Source organism: Lissotriton vulgaris, chromosome 6, assembly GCF_964263255.1.
Source record: "Lissotriton vulgaris chromosome 6, aLisVul1.2, whole genome shotgun sequence".
Classification (NCBI taxonomy): domain Eukaryota; kingdom Metazoa; phylum Chordata; class Amphibia; order Caudata; family Salamandridae; genus Lissotriton; species Lissotriton vulgaris.
The window spans coordinates 494712171-494736789 of record NC_141694.1 but is presented as its reverse complement, the minus strand read 5'-3'; the positions used below and the strand labels follow the sequence as shown (position 1 = coordinate 494736789).

The window sequence follows — 24619 nt, the reverse complement described above, 5'->3', positions numbered from 1 at the left end:
CTCTGCAGGGGTACGGTGCATACCACTGCGATCATGGGGTGTACGCACCGTACCCCATGATCGCAGGGTGTACGCACTGTACCCCATGATCGCAGGGTGTGTGGAGCATACACCCTGCAATAATGGGGTACGGTGCGTATACCCCATGATCGGAGGGCTATGCACCGTAACCCTGCGATCATGGGGTGTACGCACCATACGGTGTGTATGTGATTGTGTGGTTGTCCGTACGAATCGCCCTTACCTGACGTTGACCCTTCGAATCATGTCATCATACCCGGGTCCGGATCGTACTCATCGGTTCATACAGCATGTTTATGAATCGTACGGTTCACTGTGAGGGTCCGTGTCGTACGGTTTCACCCTTGCAATTCGTACGGTTCATGACAATTCGACGGAGTGACAAGATACGGATCGTACAACGCGATTCGTACGGACATGTATGATTCGTACGGAGAGAGCTCGGGATACGATTCGGACGGACGCTTTTTTTCCCGATTCGGAATCGGCCCCATAATCTTCCTGTGCATAACAAAAATGAATATGTTCTCATGTAATGCAACTGGTGCTATGTAAAGCGCTCTGATACCCAAAAAAAGCATGAGGCCCCATGCTTGTACTGCTTGTGCCTTAGAGCTTTTTTTAAGTTTGTCAGACTCGCGGATAACTTGGTTGATGTATTAATGGTTGTGGGGTATATATCCGCACTGGTCCTTAAAAATTTTCCTTAGACACCCCACTCAAGGTTTTGTATTGATTTTTCACCAGCTGCCCTTTAAAAACCATGGTCTGCCCATATGACATATAATGTTCTCATGCTTAACTTTCCTATGACAGAGGGAGGGATAGCAAAATAGGTGTTTGTATGGGATGGGGTTTTAAAAAGAGGAGGTAGGTATACTTTTCAAGTACCCTAGTGTGGAAATATGCCCTGAATGTGTTCCTTTGATCAAATAATTTCTTTCCTGTAATCGTGGTGAGCACTGTATTCATGATTGATGTAACAAGGAGAAGACTAGCCAATCAGAAGCTTTGCAAAAGTAAAGGGGACAGTGGAATTGCCGTGAAGATCCCCACAGTTTCGCTGGTCTATATTCATTATAGACCGTCAAAGAAACCGGTCATGATTCTGGGGCAATGCGCCCGTTTTTTGAGGGGTATTTTTTTTAGAGCCGGGTGTCTAAAGTTGATATATTGAAAACACCACACATTTTATTAAACATCTCTGCCCGCTTTGGTGACATGGCTTAAAAACATTGCCAAAGCCAATAGCTCTGGCTAACACTTTTAAGGTCCCAAAGGCGAGACCTATTGGCTATGGCAATGCTTGTTTTCTGTTTTGTCAGTCTTCTGCACTGTTTTGAAAGTCAACAACGTCTGAACAAGAATTTTAGCATTTCTCATCAGCAGGGGACAGTGCTCACTGCTCACTGGGGCTCTCTCGGTATAAACAAACCAGCTCTTCCAATTAATTAAGCGCCGGGACACTTCCGAGTAGCTGTGCGCTGTACAAATTAAAGTAACATAACATACCATAACAATTAAATGCCACTGGTTTACTTGCAAGCTCAGATCCAAAATGGCAACTGACATTCTCCTCCTCCTCCATCTACAGACTCACTGACTGTGTGAAGACGGGAGATCTTATGAGGGATCTATATGTTTCTTTTTCATCTGATCTCTTCGATCTGAGGGCAGAGCTGGTATCTTACTGTAGTGTTTATATCAATGCAGTAAAGGTTCTGGAAAGGGTCAGGCCAATAGGAGGCTCCCAACCGCCTAAAAGTAATTACTGTAAATGTACCTCTTACAAGCTTTCCGCCTTTAGGGCTTGTGTCTAAATCAAATACAACGGGGCAATATACATTTGTAATGGCGCCTCATTTCTTAGCAAAGGTTCTAAGCAGCGAGAACTAGAATGACCAAATAGCACCCCGGATTCATATTGTACAAAGTCGTACTAGAATTTTTCAGATCATCAAACATTAAACTTTGATGATCGCATCAAAGTTTACTTTCATCTGATCAATAGAACATCGTGGTCTATGCGGAGATAACAGCTTCTGCTTGACTTGTAAATGTTGAATATCTGACAAAATATAGAAAGACATAATATCGAGGTACAAAAATATTGGAGCATTAATATCGATGTCATCAATATCGACATCCTATTTACAACAAGGTAAGTACAAAAATATTGGGGAAAAATATCGATGTCAAAAATATTGTTAAAAAAATATATAGTGACTTTTAAATTAAAAAAATATGTAAAATAAATTAAATAATACTTTAAATATAATAAACATAGTTAAACACATTTTATAATATTTAAAATTAATAAGTAATATACATAACTTAATAAAAAAGTAATTAAACATATACATATAATATATACTATATATACTTACTTAGTAATGATTTTTAATAATTATTTTAAAGTAATTATAAATAATACGAAATATTATAAATTACAAATTCATCTATACACATAAAATATTAACATAAATAAAAATTAAATAATTATGCAAAACAAATAAAAAAATGAAATTTATATTTTTTTAATTAATTATATACTACATTAGTTAAAACTATACAAAATATATTAAATAACAGAGGGAATAAAATACTAATTTAACTCCAAAAAAAGCAACAGTAATTAAAATGCTGGATAGCGTAGAGGTAAAATTACTATTCGCACTCCATAGAGTGCAACAGTAGGGAAAGTGTTGGATAGCGTAGAGGTAAAAGATACAATTTTTACTCTAGAGAGTGCAACAGTATGAAAGTTTTGGATAGCGTAGGGGTAAAAATTACTATTCCAACTCCAGAGAGTGCAACAGTAGGGAAAGTGTTGGATAGCGTAGGGGTAAAAGATACAATTTTTACTCTAGAGAGTGCAACAGTATGAAAGTTTTGGATAGCGTAGGGGTAAAAATTACTATTGCAACTCCAGAGAGTGCAACAGTAGGGAAAGTGCTGGATAGCGTAGGGGTAAAAATTACTATCCCAACTTCATAGAGTGCAACAGTAGGGAAAGTGTTGGATAGCGTAGGGGTAAAAATTACTATTCCCACTCCAGAGAGTAGAACAGTATGGAAAGTGTTGGATAGCATAGGGGTAAAAATTACTATTCCCACTCCAGAGAGTGCAACAGTAGGGAAAGTGTTGGATAGCGTAGGGGTAAAAATTACTATTCCCACTCCAGAGAGTGCAAAAGTAGGGAAAGTGTTGGATAGCGTAGGGGTAAAAATGACTATTCCAACTCCAGAGAGTGCAACAGCAGGGAAAGTGTTGGATAGCGTAGGATATAAATTACTATTCCCACTCAAGAGAGTGCAGCAGTAGGGAAAGTGTTGGATAGCGTAGAAGTTAAAAATACCATACTTATAAATAAATTAATATTTTAAAATATTTAAAAAAAATATTAAATACATCTAAACTATTTACAAATACCAATACCTAATTATTAAAAACAAAATTACCAATGAATAATTAAGTAAAAACAAATTAATAATAAATATCTATTAATAATGATTAATTACCAATTAATACTTAATCACCAATAATATAATTAACAAAAATAATTATTTAAAATAAATTATTACTTATTTACATTTAAATTACTTCCTACCCTACTCCCCTATAAACTCATAACCCCCTACAGAACATAATGATCAATTAAGCAATTAATAAAAATTAATTACCATTAATAATTAATTAACAATTATATAATTAACAAAAACAATTAATTAAATTAAAATGATTACTTAATTACATTTAAATTACTTCCCATCCTATTCCCCTATAAACCCATAACCCACTACAGAACATAATTATCAATTATTCAATTAATTTAAATTAATAAAAATTAATTACCAATTAATTAAAATTAATTTATAATTCCTAAAATTAATAATTAAATTAGGATAATTAAATTACTTCCCACCCTATTCCCCTATAAACCCACAACCCAGTAGGGTACTGAAATACAAAATTTAAATAAATTACATTAAAAAAATACATATTAAATACATAATAATATACATAAAAATCATATAAAAATTGATATTAGTAACATTGATATTACTAACATCGATATTAGTAACATCGATATTACTAACATTGATATTAACAAAATCGATATTACTTACCTTTGAAATTCTGTCCCATCGATATATCGATATTACTTACCTTCTATATTCTGTCCCTTCGATATTTAAACATCGATAATATTGTATGTCGGTATTTAAAAATCGATATTTTGTCTGCCTACTGTAAATGTTCACAACTGCCTCACCGCGTTTTTTTATTAAACTGATTAAGTAAAACTTATGCAGTCCAAAGTCAAAAGTGCGACAGATAGCATGGAAGAATGAGTTGAACTAATGGATTTCCTTGTTTTCTGTCTTTGGTCTGGAACTTTCAGCCTAATGGCTCTACTCAGCCATTATATCTTGTATTACATTAGATCTCAAACACTTGGTTTTCGGTGCCTCTTGGCTCGGTTTATTGGATTTATTCAGGTTGATCATACTCATTTCCTTAGTTCCCTTATATCACTCATCCTACCAGGCAACATTTTTGAAAGGTTTCTTGTCCATTCTTGTCAAGGGAAGAGTTGTGGCGCAGCGGCCAGGGAGCCTGATTCTGGACCACAGGGGCTCACGGTTCGAACACCGGCAGCAGGTTAGCCCACCACCATGTGACTCTGGACAATAACTCGCTAAATCTTACTGATGGCCCCCAGCACCTTGACACCCTCGGGTAATTGTTCGCGCTTTACCAATACTGGATTTCATTTCATTTAATTTTCATGTTAATTTGTATGCTGCTTGTGGTACTTGAAACACAATGTGAATGCAGCATAGGCATACCCCACGGGAAGAAAGGTCTTCTAATCCCAATATGGCATGGCAGCAAGATCTCCATCACATGACAGCAGCTACTTGGTGACTCACTGGAAACTACTGAAGAGAGGACGTCTGGAGCAAGAAGTGTGGGTAGCGCATAAATGGACATTCTTCCAGTCACTCCTTGCTTGGCAATGGTTGATGGTTCTTGATTTGTTTCCCTGTCACTATAGTTTGTGCCTCATCTCTTCCCACTTACTCACATGTGTACCCTGATTGGTTCGGTCATGGATTCCTGCTTGAAAGCATTTACCTGGCTTGCGCTTTGGATTCCTTTGGCACACCACCTTTGGACTTCTCATCTTCAGGGTGGGCGTCTGCAAGGAGTCCAGTGATTGCAATGAAACTAGGGAGATCGTTGGAAGGGATAGTATTTTTGATACTGTTTAAACGTGATGTACCTATACATTAAGGCTCCAGAGTATCTAGAAAATCCTGTGTCTTCCTCTTTCCCCCCATTTTTCTCTCCAAATAACTCATCAGGAACACTGTGTCCGACCTCTTGGTTATAGTATTTGATGGGAATATAGGGATTCGTTACTGAGCTCTTCAAAGAGGAACTAGCTCAAGAAGCAGAGCGAATGAGGGGAACAAGATCTATTGGGTCTAGTTTCATATTGTCCATATAGAATGCATATGAAACCAGCCCACTGTCGATTATGGTCCATCACGACATTAGCTCCTGAGTGCCACCCTCCCGGTAACAGGTTTATGCATTCTTCACTGCTTGGAGCTCCAGCTGTATTGGTTGTATTTAGGGTAGCAGCCACGAGCATTATGCTGTAAGTACATTTCCTTAGTATCAGCGTTAGTAAACTTAACCAGGAAGAAGTCAGTAGTCAATTTCCGTTTGCACTCTGCTTTCGATTTCACACCAGGACTTATTGAACAGGCGTCCTTGTCCTGTGTGTGCGATAGATTGATTTGTTCTGAACAAATGATTTGTACTGAGAGGGTAATTAAATGTACTCTTCTCTAAAAGTGTTGAGTATTGTTTCCTTTGATACCAATTTTGAATGTATAAAATGACAGATACAGACACTCAGCAGCACTCTTTGCATTCAAAGATGAAATAGCTGCAAGACTCAGTGACAGGATCCGATAAAGGTTTGAGTGATATTACTACCAGCTCGATGGGTATTTGAGTTCCAACGCAGCAGCTTAGAACCCAGGCCCTCTGGGCCTATAATGATACAACGGCCCCAAGCAACCAGCGCTAGCCATACACTGCAAGCTTCCAATCGCATGCTGGTTGCTTGGCTCCAGAACAGTTGCATTGAACGTGAGCAAAACACCCTGGCAATCTGCATAGAGTTAAAAACTTCACGAACAGAAATAATACAAACCTGCTAGAAGCCTCCCCTTGTTCTTTCCTTCAGGTGTTAGTAAACAAAAGAAAAACAAGGTCATTATGCAAACGTATAAAGCATCCTCACTACCACGTCACAGTTCTTATTAGACAGAAGTTAAAGCATTTTATGCGTTCATGTGCAAGTAGCACGGCGGCCATTATGCAGTGCAGGCTTAGTCTAGCATGCGCAGGCTCGTATTTAGCGCGTGCAAAGCACAATGGTGAGTCAGCTGGCCGCATGCAGAGCGTGCACGGTACATACCGCAGCACAATGAGATGGCAAAGCGCTCACGTAGGTCAAATGACTTGCAGACACACATAACAGAAAGCGTTAATATTTGCTGGAATGAAACAGGTTGGCTTCAATTACGGTTCTGAACACGTCGAGGTGGGCGCACTGAATCATTCCGTTGTGCTTGGGTCTCACCTGGATCAGATCGCAGTGACTGTCGGACAAGTTATAATCCTGGACGTTTGCCTATGCTTACTTGCTAATGCATTGGTAAAAACTGCTGTTTTTACAATTGAATGGCCGTTTTGTCTTGACACAACATTTTTGATATATGATCATAAATATTTCCAGGTCCAAGGTTCGTTTTCATATATGGGCCGGCCCCCTTTTTGATGTGTATTAAACATACATGGTAAGCGTTTTCATATGGGCCTTTTGTGGGCAATACTTGTATAATGACGCTGCACTCCAGGGGCCTCATTTATGAGGCCTTGCGTCAGTTGTGCGCTTCCGATGCGTCACTATTTGTGACGCATCGGCGGCGTAAAACATGCCTTCTGTTGCGCACTATTTACAAAGTGACGCATCTAAGCAGATGCGTCACTTTGTAAACCCCTGCGCTACGTTATACCTGTGTCAGGTATAATGTATGCAGGGGAGGCGTTCCCCCGCAAAAAGTCTCGTAAAAGTGACGCAGTGAAATCTATGAAATTTCACTGCGTCACTTCTAGGACGCTGTTGCGTCAAAATCTTGCACCTGCCTCACAGCAGGCGTAAGACTGACGCAGACCCTTTCACATGGGGCTTGCCCCATGTGAAAGGACCCATTGCTGGAGTTGCATCACTTTTGTGACACACTCCATCAATGCGTCACTTTTGCGCTTACAGATACGTCAGAAATACTGACGTATCTGTAACTCCTTGCAACATGATGCGTTATACATTAAATATGACGCATCGGGTATGTCACAAGGAGTGCGCACTAAGAAGTGACGCATCGCTGCTAGCGATGCGTCATTTCTCATAAATGAGGCCCCTGGACACTAAGAAAGACCCTCGTAATAGCCCTCACCAGCAGGTGGAGCCCTACGACTAAGTCTCCAGGCGTCAGCCATCAATAAAAGGGCTCTTGCTCAGTCGTTTAGTCAGCCGCGGCCGGTTCAGGTCAGCGCTGTGAGGCAGGGCAGTGGGAGGGAAGTCGACAGGAGACAGTTTTATCTATTTTATTTTCCCAATTCCATCGTCTATAGACTCCCTGTCGCCCCGCCCTACCATGCTTACCTGCACCAGCCACGACTGAGCTTAGTGATAACAAATTGGGTGCTGAAGAGATATTTTCCGATTAGAATCAGATGTGCATATTAACACGAATGAATTGCAAATGAAAGAAAACAAAACACTGAGATGTTTAGAAATAATTATTTCTGTTGTGTGCTTAAGAAGGCCTCAACTAGGCCACATTTCCAATTAGAATATTATGGCTGCGCTTCCTCATAATAATGATTGTGTGTTTATATTTTCTCATTTGACACCGAATGCAGGAAAATGCTCACAGTTTTTTTTTTTTTACTGATATGCTGTTCTCAGAGTACTCCTGAGGACCCTTCTTGCTCTGTTGCTGAAGAAAATTCTGCTAGGAGTCTTATCATTGTTTGTTATGACACATTTGTTCTGCCACCTCCAAAGGTATTAGGTTAGAAAGAGCTTAATACATCCATATTAGAGGATAGTGCTAACATAGTGGGTTTATAAGACATTTTATAATGCTGAACTGTGATTTGCTATTGAAAAGATATATTTGCGCATCCAATGCGGACTGTGCAATTCTTCATTGCTTTCTACAGCAAAATTAATCATAAAAGGCCCTCGAATTTTGAGGTGAGCTACATCTTGTTGGGTCTCTCCTAAGGATGCTGCCTAATTTCTTGTCGATTTGCAGCACGGTTTAAACATGGGCTACTTTCCTCATTTTTCTCATTATTGCATCTATTTCTATTCCTGGGAGTCTTAATGGCGACTGATCTCTATGTCCCTTGATTGATTTATTAAGTTGAGCTATATTTTGGCTTGTGTATTGTACTTTAATATGTTAACAAATCTTCATGGTTTTTCCTAAATGACTGATTTCGAACCACTCTTTCTTTTTTTTGGCTGTATTTTTTAAATGCTGCTTTAAATCTTGTCTCTAGGGAAATATTTCCTTCATCTATTATAAAGGTCAACACCATCCACAAACCCGCATCGAGGCGTCACTACCATGCAGATAGTGCATGTGCCCCCACAGTGCTCCTAACTGAATTTACTCTGCACCTAATCCATGATCAACAGCTACTGACCAGCTCAGTTTAAGGTTTGAGTTTTCATTTCCAAGTTAGTGTGTGCTAGGCTGTATTGCCACTCTTTATTGGTTCAGCTCTTCTCTGCCCGAAATGTCTGAGAGAATAACTTACTTATTTAATGAGTGAAACCTGATGAACAATACCACAATGTGGTAACAAATCAGTTTCTGCAGTTCAACATCTGGCAGTTCAGATACATCTTGCCTATCTTCTTGGGTGTCAGGTATGTCCTGTGTAAGTATTTATATTGTAGTCGTCTGAAACAGACATTCCTCAACATCCTAGATGGGTACTAGGCTTGTTAGTCCCTCCTTGTTACCGCCTTGTCTGCATTTGTTACCTACCATAACAACTGGACCTTTTACTGGTCTTGTTACACAATCTGCTTTATCTTGGCTCTGAGCACAATTTTATTTAATGATTTGACCCTATTCCAGCCACTAGACAGCAGCACACCGCCCCTATTTTCTAATTAATGGTGGTCCGCTTTAACTATAGCGGCCGCGTTTATTTATTTATTTAACTTACTAATGTCGGTCCGCTCTAAGTATAGCGGCCTCGCTTACTTATTATTATTTTTTTTTGCTTACGCGCATGCAGAGCTTTTACATCCATGGAGGCCACACCCTTTTTTTTAGACAAGCCGCATCTAAAGAAAGGTGCACGACTGCTATTCAAGTGAAAGTGCGGCATGGGAGCTTTTACAAAAAAAACATCTGTTTGTCAACTTGACAAACAGATGCTTTTTTTTGTCAAAGCGCTGCATTCCGCGGATTCACATTAATGTCAGCCATGCCCCTTCCTTTAGATGCGACTTGTCTAAAGAAAGGGGCCCGGCCACTATGAATGTGAAAGCGCTGCATGGGTGCTAGTACGGACAAAAAAAATTGCAATTCAAAATGCGAGAACTATTGCATTGCAAAGGCTTGTTTTTACTGTCATGAGCCCATCTCTATATCACACTGGCATATGCTTGGGATAAGCCATGTTCTTCAATACATATAAGCACTTAAATGTGAGGAATGTGGAGTACATCGTCCAGATTGTATTGACACTTAAACTCAAACAATTTATAAAGATGGCAAATAGCTGTCATTTAGGAACCTCTAAATTTGTGAGGCACTACCTTAATTCTTAATGGCCTGGCAAGCCCCACTCCAGCCTTTAGACCTATTTAAAGATGTAACATTGCCTGTTTAGGAATCCGTGTACAAGGATCTGCTATTTAGCATATGCTACATTCACCCAAGAGCCATTACAAGCTCTTCGTAGACTGCATAAATAGTATTTGATGTAATATGTTTTTTGTGTAGTGGGCAACTGTCACTGGTTTGACGGATGCAGCAATATTGTGGTTTTCTAGTTGGTAGCAGGAAAGCTTGAAAGAGAAGATACGTGGCTAGAGGGGTCCTTAGTGTAAAACGCTGTGTGGTGCATTAGGCGAGAGATGTGCTTCAGTCATGGAAAATGCAAAAAGAACAATTGATGGATAGAATGTAGAACAATTTCATACATTCACCCCAGTACCGAGATCTGGGCCCAAATCCATCGTTTTTTTTGCTCACCATGCTATTCCAGTTTGGACCCAGCCATATGTGAGTCAGTCTTGACCCTGTGCCCAATGGGAACAGTCCAACCAGAACTGCCAGGCCAGGTCCTCCCTGGACTAGAAACAAGCATCCTAGGACCGGTTTCGGGCTTTCAGCGTTCATCAGCCAGGATAGCTTGACTCCAGTGCCATGGAGAGCACGGGACTCACGTCTGAGCATACCCGTCCCACTCGGGGTGACAAATGCAAAAAGAACAATTGATGGACAGAATGCAGAACAATGTCATACATTCACCCCAGTACAGAGATCTGGGCCTAAATCCATTGTTATTTTGCTCACCATGCCATTCCAGTTTGGACCCAGCCATATGCAAATCAGTCTTGACCCTGTGCCCTATGGGAACAGTCCAGCCCGAACTGCCAGGCAAGGTCCTCCCTGGACTGGAAACAAGCATCCTAGGACCGGTTTCAGGCGTTCAGCCCTCATCAGCTAGGGCACTGGGGAGAATGTATGTCATTGTTCTGCATTCTGTCCATCAATTGTTCTTTTTTATTTGTCACCCCTAGTGGGACGGGTATGCTCAGACGTGAACCTTGTGCTCTCCATGCCACTGGAGTCAAGCTATCCTGGCTGATGAGGGCGGAAAGTCCGAAACCCGTCCTAGGATGCTTGTTTCCGGTCCAGGGAGGACCTGACCTGGCAGTTCGGGCTGGACTGTTCAATTGTTGTTTTTGCATCAGTCATGGAAAAGGCATTGTTTACGTAGCAGTTATTCTCATCAATACCATTGAGAAAATTACTCAAAGCTATGAATTTGACTAAATATTTATGTCTAGTGGATTTAGTGCTGGTGAATTAAAAGGTCATTATTTGAGGAAACACCAAGAAGGCCTTGGTAGAAAAAGAATCCAATTCTTCGTGGGCCGAGTGCTTCGGGAATTTGAGGAGAGAGAACAGATAAATGTTCATAGTCCAAGGCTTCAAGACTTTTCAGAAACAAACTGATACAAATAATTACAGTTTTGTAATGTGAGCAAAGAAAGATGTAGCTCCCAGATTTGACTTTTGGTAATTAAGATGTACCATAAGCTTGGTGTCAAATTGCAGACTTGACCTAGGTAGACAACTGCATTGATTTCATGTTGGCTCAGTTCCTTGGAGAACTCTATTTGTAGTGCAGGAGGGCTTAATTGAGACTGTCTTGGTGACAGCAAGCTAGTGGAGTTTTTGTATGGCCAGGAAGATATGGCCCCAGAGTCAAAGATGTAGAGACTTCTTGGGTTTTGAACCCTTTGAAGCTTGTGGACTAGGCATTCGGGTGAGTTGAGGTAGAGTCCATTAGTCTAGATGAGACAAGAGAGAATGAGGCTTGTGCCATTTTTAACTCTAAGCCAAAGGGGAGCTAAGAAGGTGGAAGACTTGATCACCCAGTAGCAATGTGATAGAAGTAAGGCCCAGTGTATTCCATTGCTCTTCACCCAGGAGGTATGAAATGGAAAGATGGCCTCTTCTGCTTGCCAGTGAAGGGACATTTGAGTGCAAGGCCACCTGATGGATGTCATGATTATTGTTTGATAGTTTTCAGTTTTTATGTTTTCCATTGATGAATTGTGAAGAGCCAACATCTTAGCAATTCTGTGTAGGAGTCAGGTGACTATTATAGTTTCAGCAGGAACTGGCTATCCTTAGCAAATATGTAGCAGGTAAGGTCATAATACTGCAGGGAGTGTGGGCAGGAACTGAGAAATGATGTTGAACAGCACGAGGCTGACAATGAATGGCTGTGAAACTTTTGAAATAGCTGGGTGAGGGGAGGAAAGGTATGGAGAGAAATTATTTGGAGGTGCTTCAAGGGGACAAGGTGATCCAATTAATTCTACCCCATACACCCATGTGAGAGATTCCATGAAGTAAAATGGTATGATTCAGTGTACCAAAGAAGATTAGCAGATCCAGTGAAATCAGTCCAGCTGCATAATCTGTGTTAGGAGGTTTTAGAGCACCCGAATGGAGCAGTGAAGGAACTATCATGCATTATACTATATGCACGGATATATAAATCTTCAAATATGACTAGTGGAAGAAAAATAAGCTTCTTAGTAAAAGTCTTACAGCAAATCATAATTCTGCTACATATTGAGCTGCTGATTAAGGCACTAATAGATATACTACTGTGGTACTGTTTTCAGTGCTTCAAAACAGACTAAACTTTGATTTCAATGTCTTAGAAAACTGAAAAAATTCTCAAAGTTGTAGGACTGATTCAACGGCATTCATGTGTACCTGAAATAGTACTCCTCCGCATACTCTTAAATACCTTTTTGAATTGGCCCTAGAAGATCTAAAATGCGAATTTTCAGGGAATATTCAACCACAATTAGTACAAATAGAAAGGACTCTGTCCTTTTGTATTTTCGCTTATAAGGTGTTGAACATTTTGGGGCCAATTCACAAAGGCCTGTTTTAGAAAGTAAAGTAGACTACTGCAGTACCAACCCACTTACCCAAAAATTGCTTTGTGAATTTGCTGTGTAATGTTTTACAAATTTACAAAACATTCTTTGTGGGTGAAAAATTGTACAAAATTAACTTTGTGCATAAGAGGTCTTTTCAAAAGAGACCCCAATACTAAAAGTACTTATTAATGGGTTTTCTTCGCAAAATTTACTTTTCCAGGATTTTGTCCCTCAAACTTTTTAAATTTTACATCCAGAAATATCATTAGCTGTTTGAAGGTATTAGAAGAAATTTGAGCAAGAGCATAAAAGTAAACAAGCTTTGACAAAGGGACGGAGGGTGTCAGTGAACGGGCAATGGAACAGCAAAAACACGTGGTATGACGTGTCCAGCACTGGCCTTGTCATAGCTCTTTTTTATGGTGGGTGGTGTAGGACAACATAGACATGAAGAGGGAGGGGGTGGGAGGGAAAAAGCAACATGGAGAATGGGAAGGTGTGAAGTTGAATGGAAGGGAAGAAATAACACGGTCAACGTGAGGTTAAGGATCAAAATGGACAATTGGGGTGAGGTTGGGAGGGAAGCAACAACCCAAATGACAGAGCAAAGTGGGAAAAAGTGGATTACTAAACTGCAGGCTTGAACATAAGCATAAAGAAAGGTGGTTTGAATGTCTGCTTCTCCATATAACCAAACTGTGTGATCCCAAGTAATGTATCTTGACCCAGTGTGCCTAATTACCTTGTTGGGATTGTTCAGAGGACTGTAAGTTTGTGGTGTTTGTTTTGAAAGGGATGGAGTGCAAACAATCCTTTGGCCATGCAGGGTTAGAACTAAGGGTGGGCCGAGCTGGTGTAGTGCCTCTACGCGTAGCTCCAGGGAGTTTGAAAAAAACTCTGTGGAGCTATGCATCGCTCCGCCCCCTGCCCGCTCCCTCCCCCCTCGCAAATGATGTAATAAGTCAAAGTGTGGCACGACATTTAGCAATGTTATTTCTTTAAATATTTTGAATATTGCAGTTTGCTGGGAAGATTTAATAATTTTTTTTCCAATTCAAGTTTGTTAAGCCACATTTGGTGTAGAACAGAGTGTACAATTTATATATTTTAAGTTTATATGGTTGTGAAGATTATTTACAACAAACTAGGTACTGTGTTTTTTTAATGTTGCTTTCTACACACTAATTGTTTCCCATGCAAGTTGTTACACCACCACCACCGTTTTTGGGAACACCAGGGGATCTACCCATCAAATGAAAGCAACGGTTTGATGGTTTTGAAACTTACATTGGTGCAATAGGTGCAAGTAGGTTTAGAGCTGAACGTAGAAAATGTGTATTACTTCATTCTTTAGGTTTTGAAGGAAGGGAAATATTAAAACATCTCCCTCCACCTGTTATTGTTAATGAAGAAATCTGAGTATGGGCACCAAGACACTGTAAAAAGGTTACAAGCAAGATTTGATGTTCAACCAAGTATTTTCGTTCTTTGTCATAAATTCTTTTTACGTGTATAAAATACCAGTGAAGATGTAGACAGTTATATTACAGCTTTAAGGAGACTGATATCAGAGTGTCAATTTGAAACCTTTACAGACCAATTGGTTCGTGACCAATTCATTTGTCACTGTTATGATAAATCTATTAAGCAAAAGCTTCTTTCGTTAGGAAATCCTAGTCTTGAAGAAACAATAAGAGTTGCAAACAGTATTGAAACGTCACAAATTTCAGCTAAGGAGTTGGATGGGAAAGGTAATGAACCAGTATCTGTTGTTAAAGAAAAAGATAATATGGAGAAAGAAAAAAAAAATAATACCGAAAAAACTCGTGCAAACTTAAGTGACAAACAAAATTCAGGATCTGAAGAAAGACAGAATCCGTTTTTTTCACAAAGTAAAATTTGTTTTAGATGTGGTTACATATCACATTTTGGGAATGGTAAATGTCCAGCTAACTTTGTTACATGCCAAATTTTTTATAGAGTAGGACATTTTTCAAAAGTGTGTCAGACTAATAAGAACAAGTCTTTTCCTCAATCTTCTACAATTAAATGGTAGGCAGACAAAATATCGAAATTTAAATATCGATATACAATAATATCGAAGTTTAAATTTCGATGGTATAGAATATCGATGTCCAAAATATCGACAGACAGAATATAGTTTTTATGTTACTAATATCGAAATTTACTAATATCGAAATTATGTTTAGTGTTATGTATTTTATTATGTTGTTTATATGTTTGTTAAATATGTTATTAAATGTATGTTTGAAATTTAGTAATTTACTTTACATTTTGCGTTTTAGTATCAGAGCGGGTTGTGGGTTTATAGGGGAATAGGGTGGGAAGTAATTTAATAATAATTAATTAATTTATATATTTATTTAAATATTTTTAAATAATAATTAATTGGTAAATAATTAATAATAATTAGTTAATTAAATTAATTAGAGTTAATGTGGTAATACATTTAATTTATTGTTATTGTTAATTAATATTTAATTGGTAATTAATTCATATTAATTAGTTAATTACATTAATTAGAGTTATTGTGCAAATATATTGAATATTTTGTTATTGGTAATTAGTAATTAATTGGTAATTAATTAATATTAATTAGGTCATTACAATAATTAGAGTTAATGTGGTCATAAAAGTAAATTTTTGTTATTATTAATTAATGAATAATTAGTAATAAAAGATTATTAACTATTTATTTAAATTAGTTAGAGTTGATGTGCTAATATATTTATTATTTTTTTATTGTTAATTAATAATTAATTGGTAATTAATAATTATTAAGTGATTAAATGATATGATTTTTTATGTGTAGTGGGTTGTGTGTTCATAGGGTAATAGGGTGTCATATAATTAAATGTAAATAATTAAAGAGATTGTATTTGTTTATTGGTATTTATTGTTAATTAATTGGTGATTAGTATGTGTTAATTAGTTCAATTAAAATTACATCAATTTAATAATATTAATTGTTATTAATTGATATTTATATTAATTGTGTTTTTTGTATGTGTACTGTGTTGTGTGTTAAAGGGGGAGTAGTGTGTGAAGTAATTTTTACCCCCATGCTATCCAATGCTTTACCTACTGTTGCGCCCTCTGGAGTGGGAATAGTAATTTTAACCCCTACGCTATCCAACGCTTTCCCTACTGTTGCACCCTCTGGAGTGGGAATAGTAAATTAAACCCCTACGCTATCCAACGCTTTCCCTACTGTTGCACCCTCTGGAGTGGGAATAGTAATTTTAACCCCTACACTATGCAACGCTTTCCCTACTGTTGCACCCTCTGAAGTGGGAATAGTAATTTAAACCCCTACGCTATCCAACGCTTTCCCTACTGTTGCACCCACTGGAGTGGGAATAGTAATTTTAACCCCTACACTATCCAACGTTTTCCCTACTGTTGTACCCTCTGGAGTGGGAATAGTAATTTTTACCCATACGCTATCCAACGCTTTCCCTACTGTTGCACCCTCTGGAGTGGGAATAGTAATTCTTACACCTACGCTATCCAATGTTTTCCCTAATGTTGCACCCTCTGGAGTGGGAATAGTAATTTTTACCCCTACGCTATCCAACGCTTTCCCTACTTTTGCACTCTCTGGATTGGGAATATAAATTTTTACCCCTACGCTATCCAACCCTTTCCCTACTGTTGCACCCTCTGGAGTGGGAATAGTAATTTTTACCCCTACGCTATCCAACGCTTTCCCTACTGTTGCACCCTCTGGAGTGGGAATAGTAATTTAAACCCCTACGCTATCCAACGCTTTCCCTACTGTTGCACCCTCTGGAGTGGGAATAGTAATTTAAACCCCTATGCTATCCAATGCTTTTCCTACTGTTGCAATATGTGGAGTAAGTATATATATTAATTTATATGTAGACTTTTTAATTTATTTTAAATGTATATGTATTACTTATTATTGTTTAAATATGTTTTAATATTTTTATTTAATATTTGTAAAATTATATGTATTTTTAAATTATTTTTACACTATTATTAATACATTAAAAAACCCAATATTTTTAATTTCGATATTTTTGTACTACGATATTTATTTTCCGATATTTTTGTACTTACCTTTATAAAGATATAACTCCGATATTTTTGATTTAGATATTTATGTGTCGATATTTTTGTATGTAGATATTTTGTCTGTCGATATTATGTCAGACATTTCAATTAAATGTGTGGTTGACAGAAGAAGACATAATGATGACGAAAAATGTATCACTAAAGAACTTAGGGGCATATTACCAAGGGCATTATCGCCTCATTAGCGGGACTTTTTCCCGCTAATGCGGCGATAATTTTATCACCCTATTACCAAGCTGTTGCTAACACCAGTTAGCGACAGCTTGTAGGCAATAGCGGGCATTTAGGGGCCCACTTTGCATGTCATTAGTGATAATTATCGCTGACATGCAAAGTGGGCCCCTAAATGCCCGCTGTGCCAAGATGTTAGCGACTGAAAACAGTCGCTAACATCTTTAACTCCTATTAGCAACTTTTGGAAATATTCGCGCTAAGCGCGAATGTCTCCAAAAGCTAACGCCTGCTAAAAGCAGTTCTTAGCCATGTTATCCAATGGAAGGTGGATAACATGGTTAAGAGCATTGTCACGATAATGCATGAATATCGCTGATTCTTCTGCAATATTCATGCATTTCGCAGGATTTTTACCGCTTTTGAGATAAACCTTGATAATATCAAGGTATCTCAGCGGTAAAAATCCTCGGTGCTAGGCGATATTTTTTTACCGCTAACCAAGCAATAGCGATAATTATCGCTATTGCTTGGTAATATGCCCCTTAGTGAGATGGTCTCTGTTGTACCAGACATTGGGGTGGTAGTCGAAAATCCTGGAATGTGTGTGGATCCATATGTTGAGATCATGGTGGGAGATAACATTTTGAAACTTTTAGTTGATTCCGGTGCTCGTATTTCCATGATCACTTAAGTTTTGTATGATCAAACTTGGTCTACAAGACCACTTATTTTGCCAGACCATAAAGCAGTTTCTTATGAAGACTGTGAGATAAATCTCTCTGGGTATATTAACGACATTATGGAATTTAAGGGAAGAAAGATCAATGAGAAAGTATATGTAGCACAGCGAGGGTTAAACATTTTGGGATGGTTCCACCAGGGGTTATTTGGAATGGTACTTAGACCTGGGTCTTCTGAACAAGTTCTAGTGGTGAGGGATAATCCTGATTTAGAAGATTTGACAACTAAATTTCCTACTGCGTTTTCTGGGGAACTTGGAAAAATTAGAGATTTTCAGCACAAGATCATAGTGAAAGATGGGGCCATCCCTGTAAAACATAAGTTCAGAAATGACCCTTTTACCTTAAGACATGATTTGGAGTGTGAATTTAATTCACTGTGTGAAAAGGGTATAATTTAACCAATTGAATCCTCACTTTGGATATCTCCACTGGTAGTTGCTTGTAAGCAAAATGGCGATTTGAGAGTTTTTGTGGACCTTTGTTGTCTCAACAGAGAAATCTAAGTGGATTCTCACCCATTGCCCAACATCAATGAGCTTTTGGCGGGTCTCAAAGATGCAAAGATTTTTACAAAGTTGGATTTGGCTTCAGCCTACCATCAGGTTGAGTAGGCACCCGAATCAAGACACCTTACAGCATTTGTATCTCCTTTTGGAACTTATCAATATGTTCGTACGCCGTTTGGTTTGGCAGCAGCCACGTCAGTCTTTCAGCGATTAATGAACAATATATTGAAAAAATTGATGGTTTATCTATTTTGCAGGATGATGTTTTGATTTTTGCTCCCAATACTCATACTCATGATGCCATTCTTTCAGAAGTTTTGTTTAGATTCCAGAAATCTGGGGTGGTTTTACATAGAGACAAATGTGTTTTTAGGGCCAAGGAAGTTGAATACCTAGGGCATCTTGTAAATAAAAATGGTATTATCCCAAAAAACAGTTTGGTTGATTCTATTGTTAAGTCAAAAGCTCCATCTGACAAACCTGGTCTTAAATCTTTTTGGGAATTGTGTGAATTTTATTCTTGCTTTGTTCAAGATTTTGCAAGTAAGTTTAGACCTTTATCATGCATGCTCATGAAAGGTGTTACATTTGATTTGAATGATGAATGCCAAGAAGTTTTTGAATGGGTGAAGCAACAATTGGTTCCTCCTAAAATTTTAAAACATTATGATCTCTCTCTCACTTGCACCCTGGCTGTGGATGCCAGCAATGTTGGTGTGGGTGCTGTGTTAACTCAAGAAAAATATGGTGTTTTAAGAACTTTTGGTTTTGCATCAAGAGTGTTATCTGTTTCTGAGTGTTATCTGTTTCTGAAAAGAGCTATTCTGTGATTGAGAAAGAATTACTGGTGTGTTGGTGGGCGGTAAAGAAATTTAGGAATTTCATTTGGGGGAGGAAATTTCGTCTCCGTACTGACCACAAACCTTTAGTTTTTATTCTGAGTGGCAAAAATTCTAAAGGTTTCACTCCCAGAATTGCATGTTTATCCTCGAAGCTTTTCCAATTTGATTTTTGTGCAGAATACATTCCTGGAGGAAAAAATGGGTGTGCAGATTTCCTCTCACGTTCTTCTAGCATACCTGAGGGGGAATCTGTCAGGTGTGAAGATGATAAGGAAGAGTTTATAGTTGCTGCAGTGGATCTTCCACAGTTTTGTGCAGTTTCAGAAAGTTGTTGGCACCATGCCCTTAGTAATGATGTGTCTTTGGTGATGTCTTTTATTGAAAATGGTTAACCTAAGAAAAGGAATCTTAATTTTGAGTATAAGACTTATCTCCAGGTTTCCGATGAATTGACAATTGAGGATGGTTTGGTGATGAGTGGGGACAAGTTGGTTACTCCTCTTAGCTTGAGATTAGATTTCATCAAGCGTGCTCATGAGGGGCATTTGGGAGCTACTTTGACAAAGAGAAGAGTTTGTCTTTATTTTTGGTTGCCTCCTATGGACAGGGAGGTAGATGAAGTTTTGTGTTATTTGTTCAAGTTGTGACAAAACAGCTAAATTACATACTCCTCCTCTTTCCCCAGTTGATTTACCATCTGCACCATGGGTTAAGTTGGGACTCGACATTGTGGGTCCTTTTAATGCTCTTGATTTTTCTTCCAAATTTGCTTTGGTTTTGATGGATTATTGTTCCAAATAGCCAGAGGTCAAGTTTGTGAGAGAGGTGAACTCTAAGGCAGTGATTGAATTCCTCAATGACATTTTCATGAAAGAAGGTTATCCAGAATTTTTAGTGACGGATAATGGTACTCAATTTGTTGCTTCTAATGTAGAAAATGTTCTTCATGCGTGTGGATTCACACACCCTAAAAGTTCTCGATACCATCCCAAGACAAATGGTTTAGTTGAGCGTATGAACAGAGTGTTGGGCGAGTGCATACGGTGGGCGATTGCCAAAGAGTGTCTTATTTTGAATTCTGTGAAGAGCATGTTGTGGTTCTATTGGACTACTCTCCATTCCACCACAGGGGTATCACCGTTTGAATTGTTACATTCCAGGAGAGCTTCAACCACTTTTAGCCCTTGTTGGATGAACAAGTGGGTAAAGGAGAACAATGGCCTGATGATTGTGTAAGGAGTTGTGTGAGAATGACGCAGTGCAAGCAGAAAGACTATTTTGGTTCCACAAAAAAAGTGAAGGATGTGGAGATTTTTGTGGGTGATTTTGTAAGAGTGAACAAACCTTTTCATGTGAAGAAAGGTTTCACTGGGTTTGGTCCTTCTTTTAGAGTGATCAAGGTGAAGGGTAGTTCTGTGAAATTGGAGAATGGACAGTGGTGGAATATGTGTTCATTAATGAAAGATAAAATCTTGTTTGCCAGAAAGCAAAATAACTCGGGAAGGGTTATTAAAAGTAGCTCAGATGTTGACAACCTTCCTGCTTTGAGACACAGTGTCAGAGTCAAGAATCTTCCTGTTCGCTATAGAGATTAAAATCCTATTAGTCTTATGAGTTATCTTGTCACAGTGAATTTCCCATCTTTTATGGGAAGTTTAATATTATGTACATTTGCATTGTTTTTGCTATTCTTTTTCTATTTTCTTTTTGTTTTGAGTTGTTTGTTTTTCTTTTTATTTTCTTGCATTAATGTTTTATTTAAGGAAAGACTCATGTAGTAATGTATGCTTGTCTCAGAACCTCTATGTGGGTAGAACTTTTATGTGTCAAGGTTCTCGCACTCTGTTCCAGGGCTGGCAGTTGGAGTTACCTGTTTTATGACTGCGCTGCCGCTGCTCTGCTCTGATGGTTCAGCATTACAAATAAAGGAAACTTCTTCTTACCGAGATTCTGTGTCATTTCAATACAAGCACTTACCTGTGTTTCTGCCACCTCCCCTGCCTGGCCGCGTTCTCCTCCCTGCTCCTCGGCACTGTGCGTCCGCCTGAATCCTTCTCCATAGGAAAAAAAACTAAGTTGGACGTCGCAAGACGTTCAACGTAGTGTTTTACCCAATGGAGGACGCAAGAGGAGGAGCAGGAAGGGGAGCGGCCAGGCAGGGGAAGCGGCAGAAACACAGCTAAGTGTCTTTTTGAAATTCTTTGACATCATTTGGGAGTGGGGAGGGAATGGCTAACTCCACTCCACCATGGAGGTGGAGTTTTTTCCTACTCCGTGTTTGCCACGGAGCGCGGAGTAGGCAAATCTCTACAAACTCCGTTGGTGGAGCCGAGTTACCTGCTCAGGGTTAGTTAGAACAATAGAGCATGTAGAAGAAGAAATCTTATGAAATATTAATCATGATTGCTTTTCTTCATTAAAGATAATTCTTTACCAATTCAGTGTCCGTGATTTGATTGAATTATTTTCAACTTATGTAAAAAGAAGACTGAAAGTTTTCCCATTGCATTGGGAGTGAGTGAGGCAGAGAATGGGCAACGGTACAGATGTGGTTAGCGCTGGCTACATCATAGAGCTTTTTTTTGTTATGGCGGGTGGAGGAGGGACAATACAGACAGGAGGGTTTGGGGTGGGAGAGAAATTGGAAGGGAAGACGTAATGTGCTCAATGGGGGAAGACACAACACAGAAGTGAGAGCAGGGTGTGGGAGGGAAGAAACAATATGGACAATGGGGGTGGGGTAGGAGGGAAGAAGCAACATGGACAAGAAAGACACTGGAAGCAGAAAGAAAATACCTCAATCACAGCAGCAACAGGCGAAGGACGCTGATCAAGATGAAGCAAACACCACTTGGCCCATGCTCCAGGTGAAAGAAGAGGAAGTGAAGCCGACATGCATATACAAATTAGGAGGCAGCGAATAAGATTGACAATGAAGCCAAAGAATGGTAAGTAATGGGTGGGCATCAAACTCCTTGCAGCAAACAATATCTGTTACAGACAAGAGCGCATACGCTAACACATGCGCTGACACAGGCAAGACCTAAGAAGAAGGTATATCAAGTGGGTAACAAAGAGTAACATTTTTAGGTTTTAACAATATCCCTTTAAGTGCAACCTCTTCTACCATTCTGTTGTTGAGTATTTCCAAAGTCATTAATGATTGCCTTTCAACTTAATGGTCTCTCAAGTTGTGAAGACTTGATTTCCCTCATACAGCTTAAGAGATTGCTTTAACTACTGACCTATTGTTATTACCATCTGTCACTCTTTATCTATCTACATTGACCTCTGATTTTTTTCCCAAATTGTTTGCAATTGCCTTGCTATTACGAGGGTTCTGTGCACGGAGTGTCATGTGTATTTTGGCAGAAAGGTACTTTAAGCAGAAAACAAATAAAGAAGCAAATGTACCATTTATTGAGCATTCTGTTTTCGAAGTATTCATTTGTAAATGTAATTGAACACATTACAGTAAATTGTGTTATCTAAATTGAAAATGAAATACTGTGATTAGTGCATTTTCTGTACACTTTTCATAGGTATAGCGTTAATAAAAAAAATTTTAGGTGGTGCCTGGAGATTGCTCGACAATTTTGTAAGCCAATGTAAATTAATGAAACTAGATAGTGAGAGAAAAAGAGACAAAGCAAACATAAACGCTAAAATGACATAAAGAAATAATACCAGCTGCGATATTTGTACCTACTTTGTAGGGCTGCAGGTATGCAAGGCCTTCAAATGAGGCTTCCAGGTAGCAATGGAAACCGATTTCTCATCAGCCGCATAACTACGCCATACACACTACGTGCAGGATATAAAATGAAAAAGAAAAACAAGGCAAAAGGGAGCGGGGATAAAACAAAAATTGAAAGGAAGATTAGTAAACCAGTACATATCATGGCTTCATTCATCAGTCATAGCATTGATACATGCCTGAGAGGTGGCAGAATACTTTCATAATATCGCCAGGTGGCTGTCAGAAAAGTCCGAGTGTAGTCAGTGGAATAAAGCCGCCAAGTCGTCTGGTGTGAGGAAACAATAAAAAAGCACAAGGGAACCAACAGAGGGTGAAACACACAGGGTACCACTTTGAGTCTGGACTATCTTCACTTGGTGCATATCAAGTGAACATCACAGTAGTCTGGTATGGTAGTCCCACAATGCCCAGCAAGCATGCATCATTCCGTTTAATATGACATGAGGAAATATTCATTTAACTTCACAGAAATATACCAAGCCCCACCAAGACCACGCCCCATGTCTAGGGAACATACGTTAATGGCACATAACATATTCCTTGCCAGCTGTTCTCAGTGTACTATATTCTTGAAGTGCCTTCCTTGAGACAAGCACATACACTACAATATTCTTAGAGGTGTTTAGAAAAAAACAATATCAATTTATATTAGGAAATCCTATAAGTCTTCAATAATACAGCTACCAGTTTTGTGTTTTGCTCCAGATTCTACCTGAAGGTCACACATTTGAACACGGCTGGGTACAATCAACCGTCAATCTTTTTCATTTTGATGAATTGAGTGGCAGTAAGTTAGGTAACAGAAACACCTCCTATTTACAGTATTACTGGATAATAGTCTTAGGGCCAGATGTATCAAAGGGTTTTACCCATTCTGTGTCTAAGGGAAAATGTGTTCATACATATGGCCCTTAGTTGTGGGCAGTGTGGGAAAAGTGACGCAGGGTTCCTCGGCGTGTGCCAACACCTCAATAGTTTTGACATATGACGATAAACGCATGCAGAAGATAATCTGCACCACATTGCACACTGCTCGCTGACAACCGGTGTGTTACAGTTCTGGCTGTGTCTTTTTGTGTTAGACTGCGACACGCAAATCAGTGCAAGACAACCATACCTTTAGCAGCAAGAGATGCTTTACTGCACAGCCTTCCAGGGTCGGATTGGAACAGAAAATAGGCCACGGAACTAACAACAAAAATGGCCTCCATTAGCAAATCAGAAATAAGTCCATATTTGGAAATCGTTAAAATGTTGATCTTTTAAAGACTCACTGTATAGCTATTTTGTAGGGTCCTGATGAAGCACCTGCCTTCCAAAGAGCCGGGAGCCGGGCTCTCTATCTTTCGATAGTTCTACGAATCCTGTTGCCCCACCCAGCAATGTTCTCTCTTGGAACCTTACTGGCAGGGGCGGCTGGTGACATTTGAAAGTGGTGGGCCGTAAACTAATTTGCATATTGCACCGCAGCGAGCGAGCCCGAACCACCTTGCATCCATCCATACATCATTCATGCATCCACCCATCCATCCACCCACCCACCCATCCTGCATCCATACATCATTCATTCATGCATCCACCCATCCATCCATCATGCATCCACCCATCATGCATGCATCCATGCATCCATCCATACA

The 24619-nt window shown here is 39.0% G+C and overlaps 1 protein-coding gene across 1 annotated transcript in view; it reads right to left on the bottom strand.

The window, feature by feature from the left end:
- The window catches only part of KCNQ5 (potassium voltage-gated channel subfamily Q member 5), an 850222-nt gene that overhangs the window by 257430 nt on the left and 568173 nt on the right, over positions 1-24619 (bottom strand). Inside the window, exons 7-8 of the mRNA XM_086926499.1 lie at positions 22932-23026; positions 6257-6283 (exon numbers count right to left, since the gene is read on the bottom strand). Of these exons, the coding sequence (XP_086782625.1) occupies positions 6257-6283; positions 22932-23026 (122 nt within the window). The remainder of the gene's footprint in view (positions 1-6256; positions 6284-22931; positions 23027-24619) is intronic.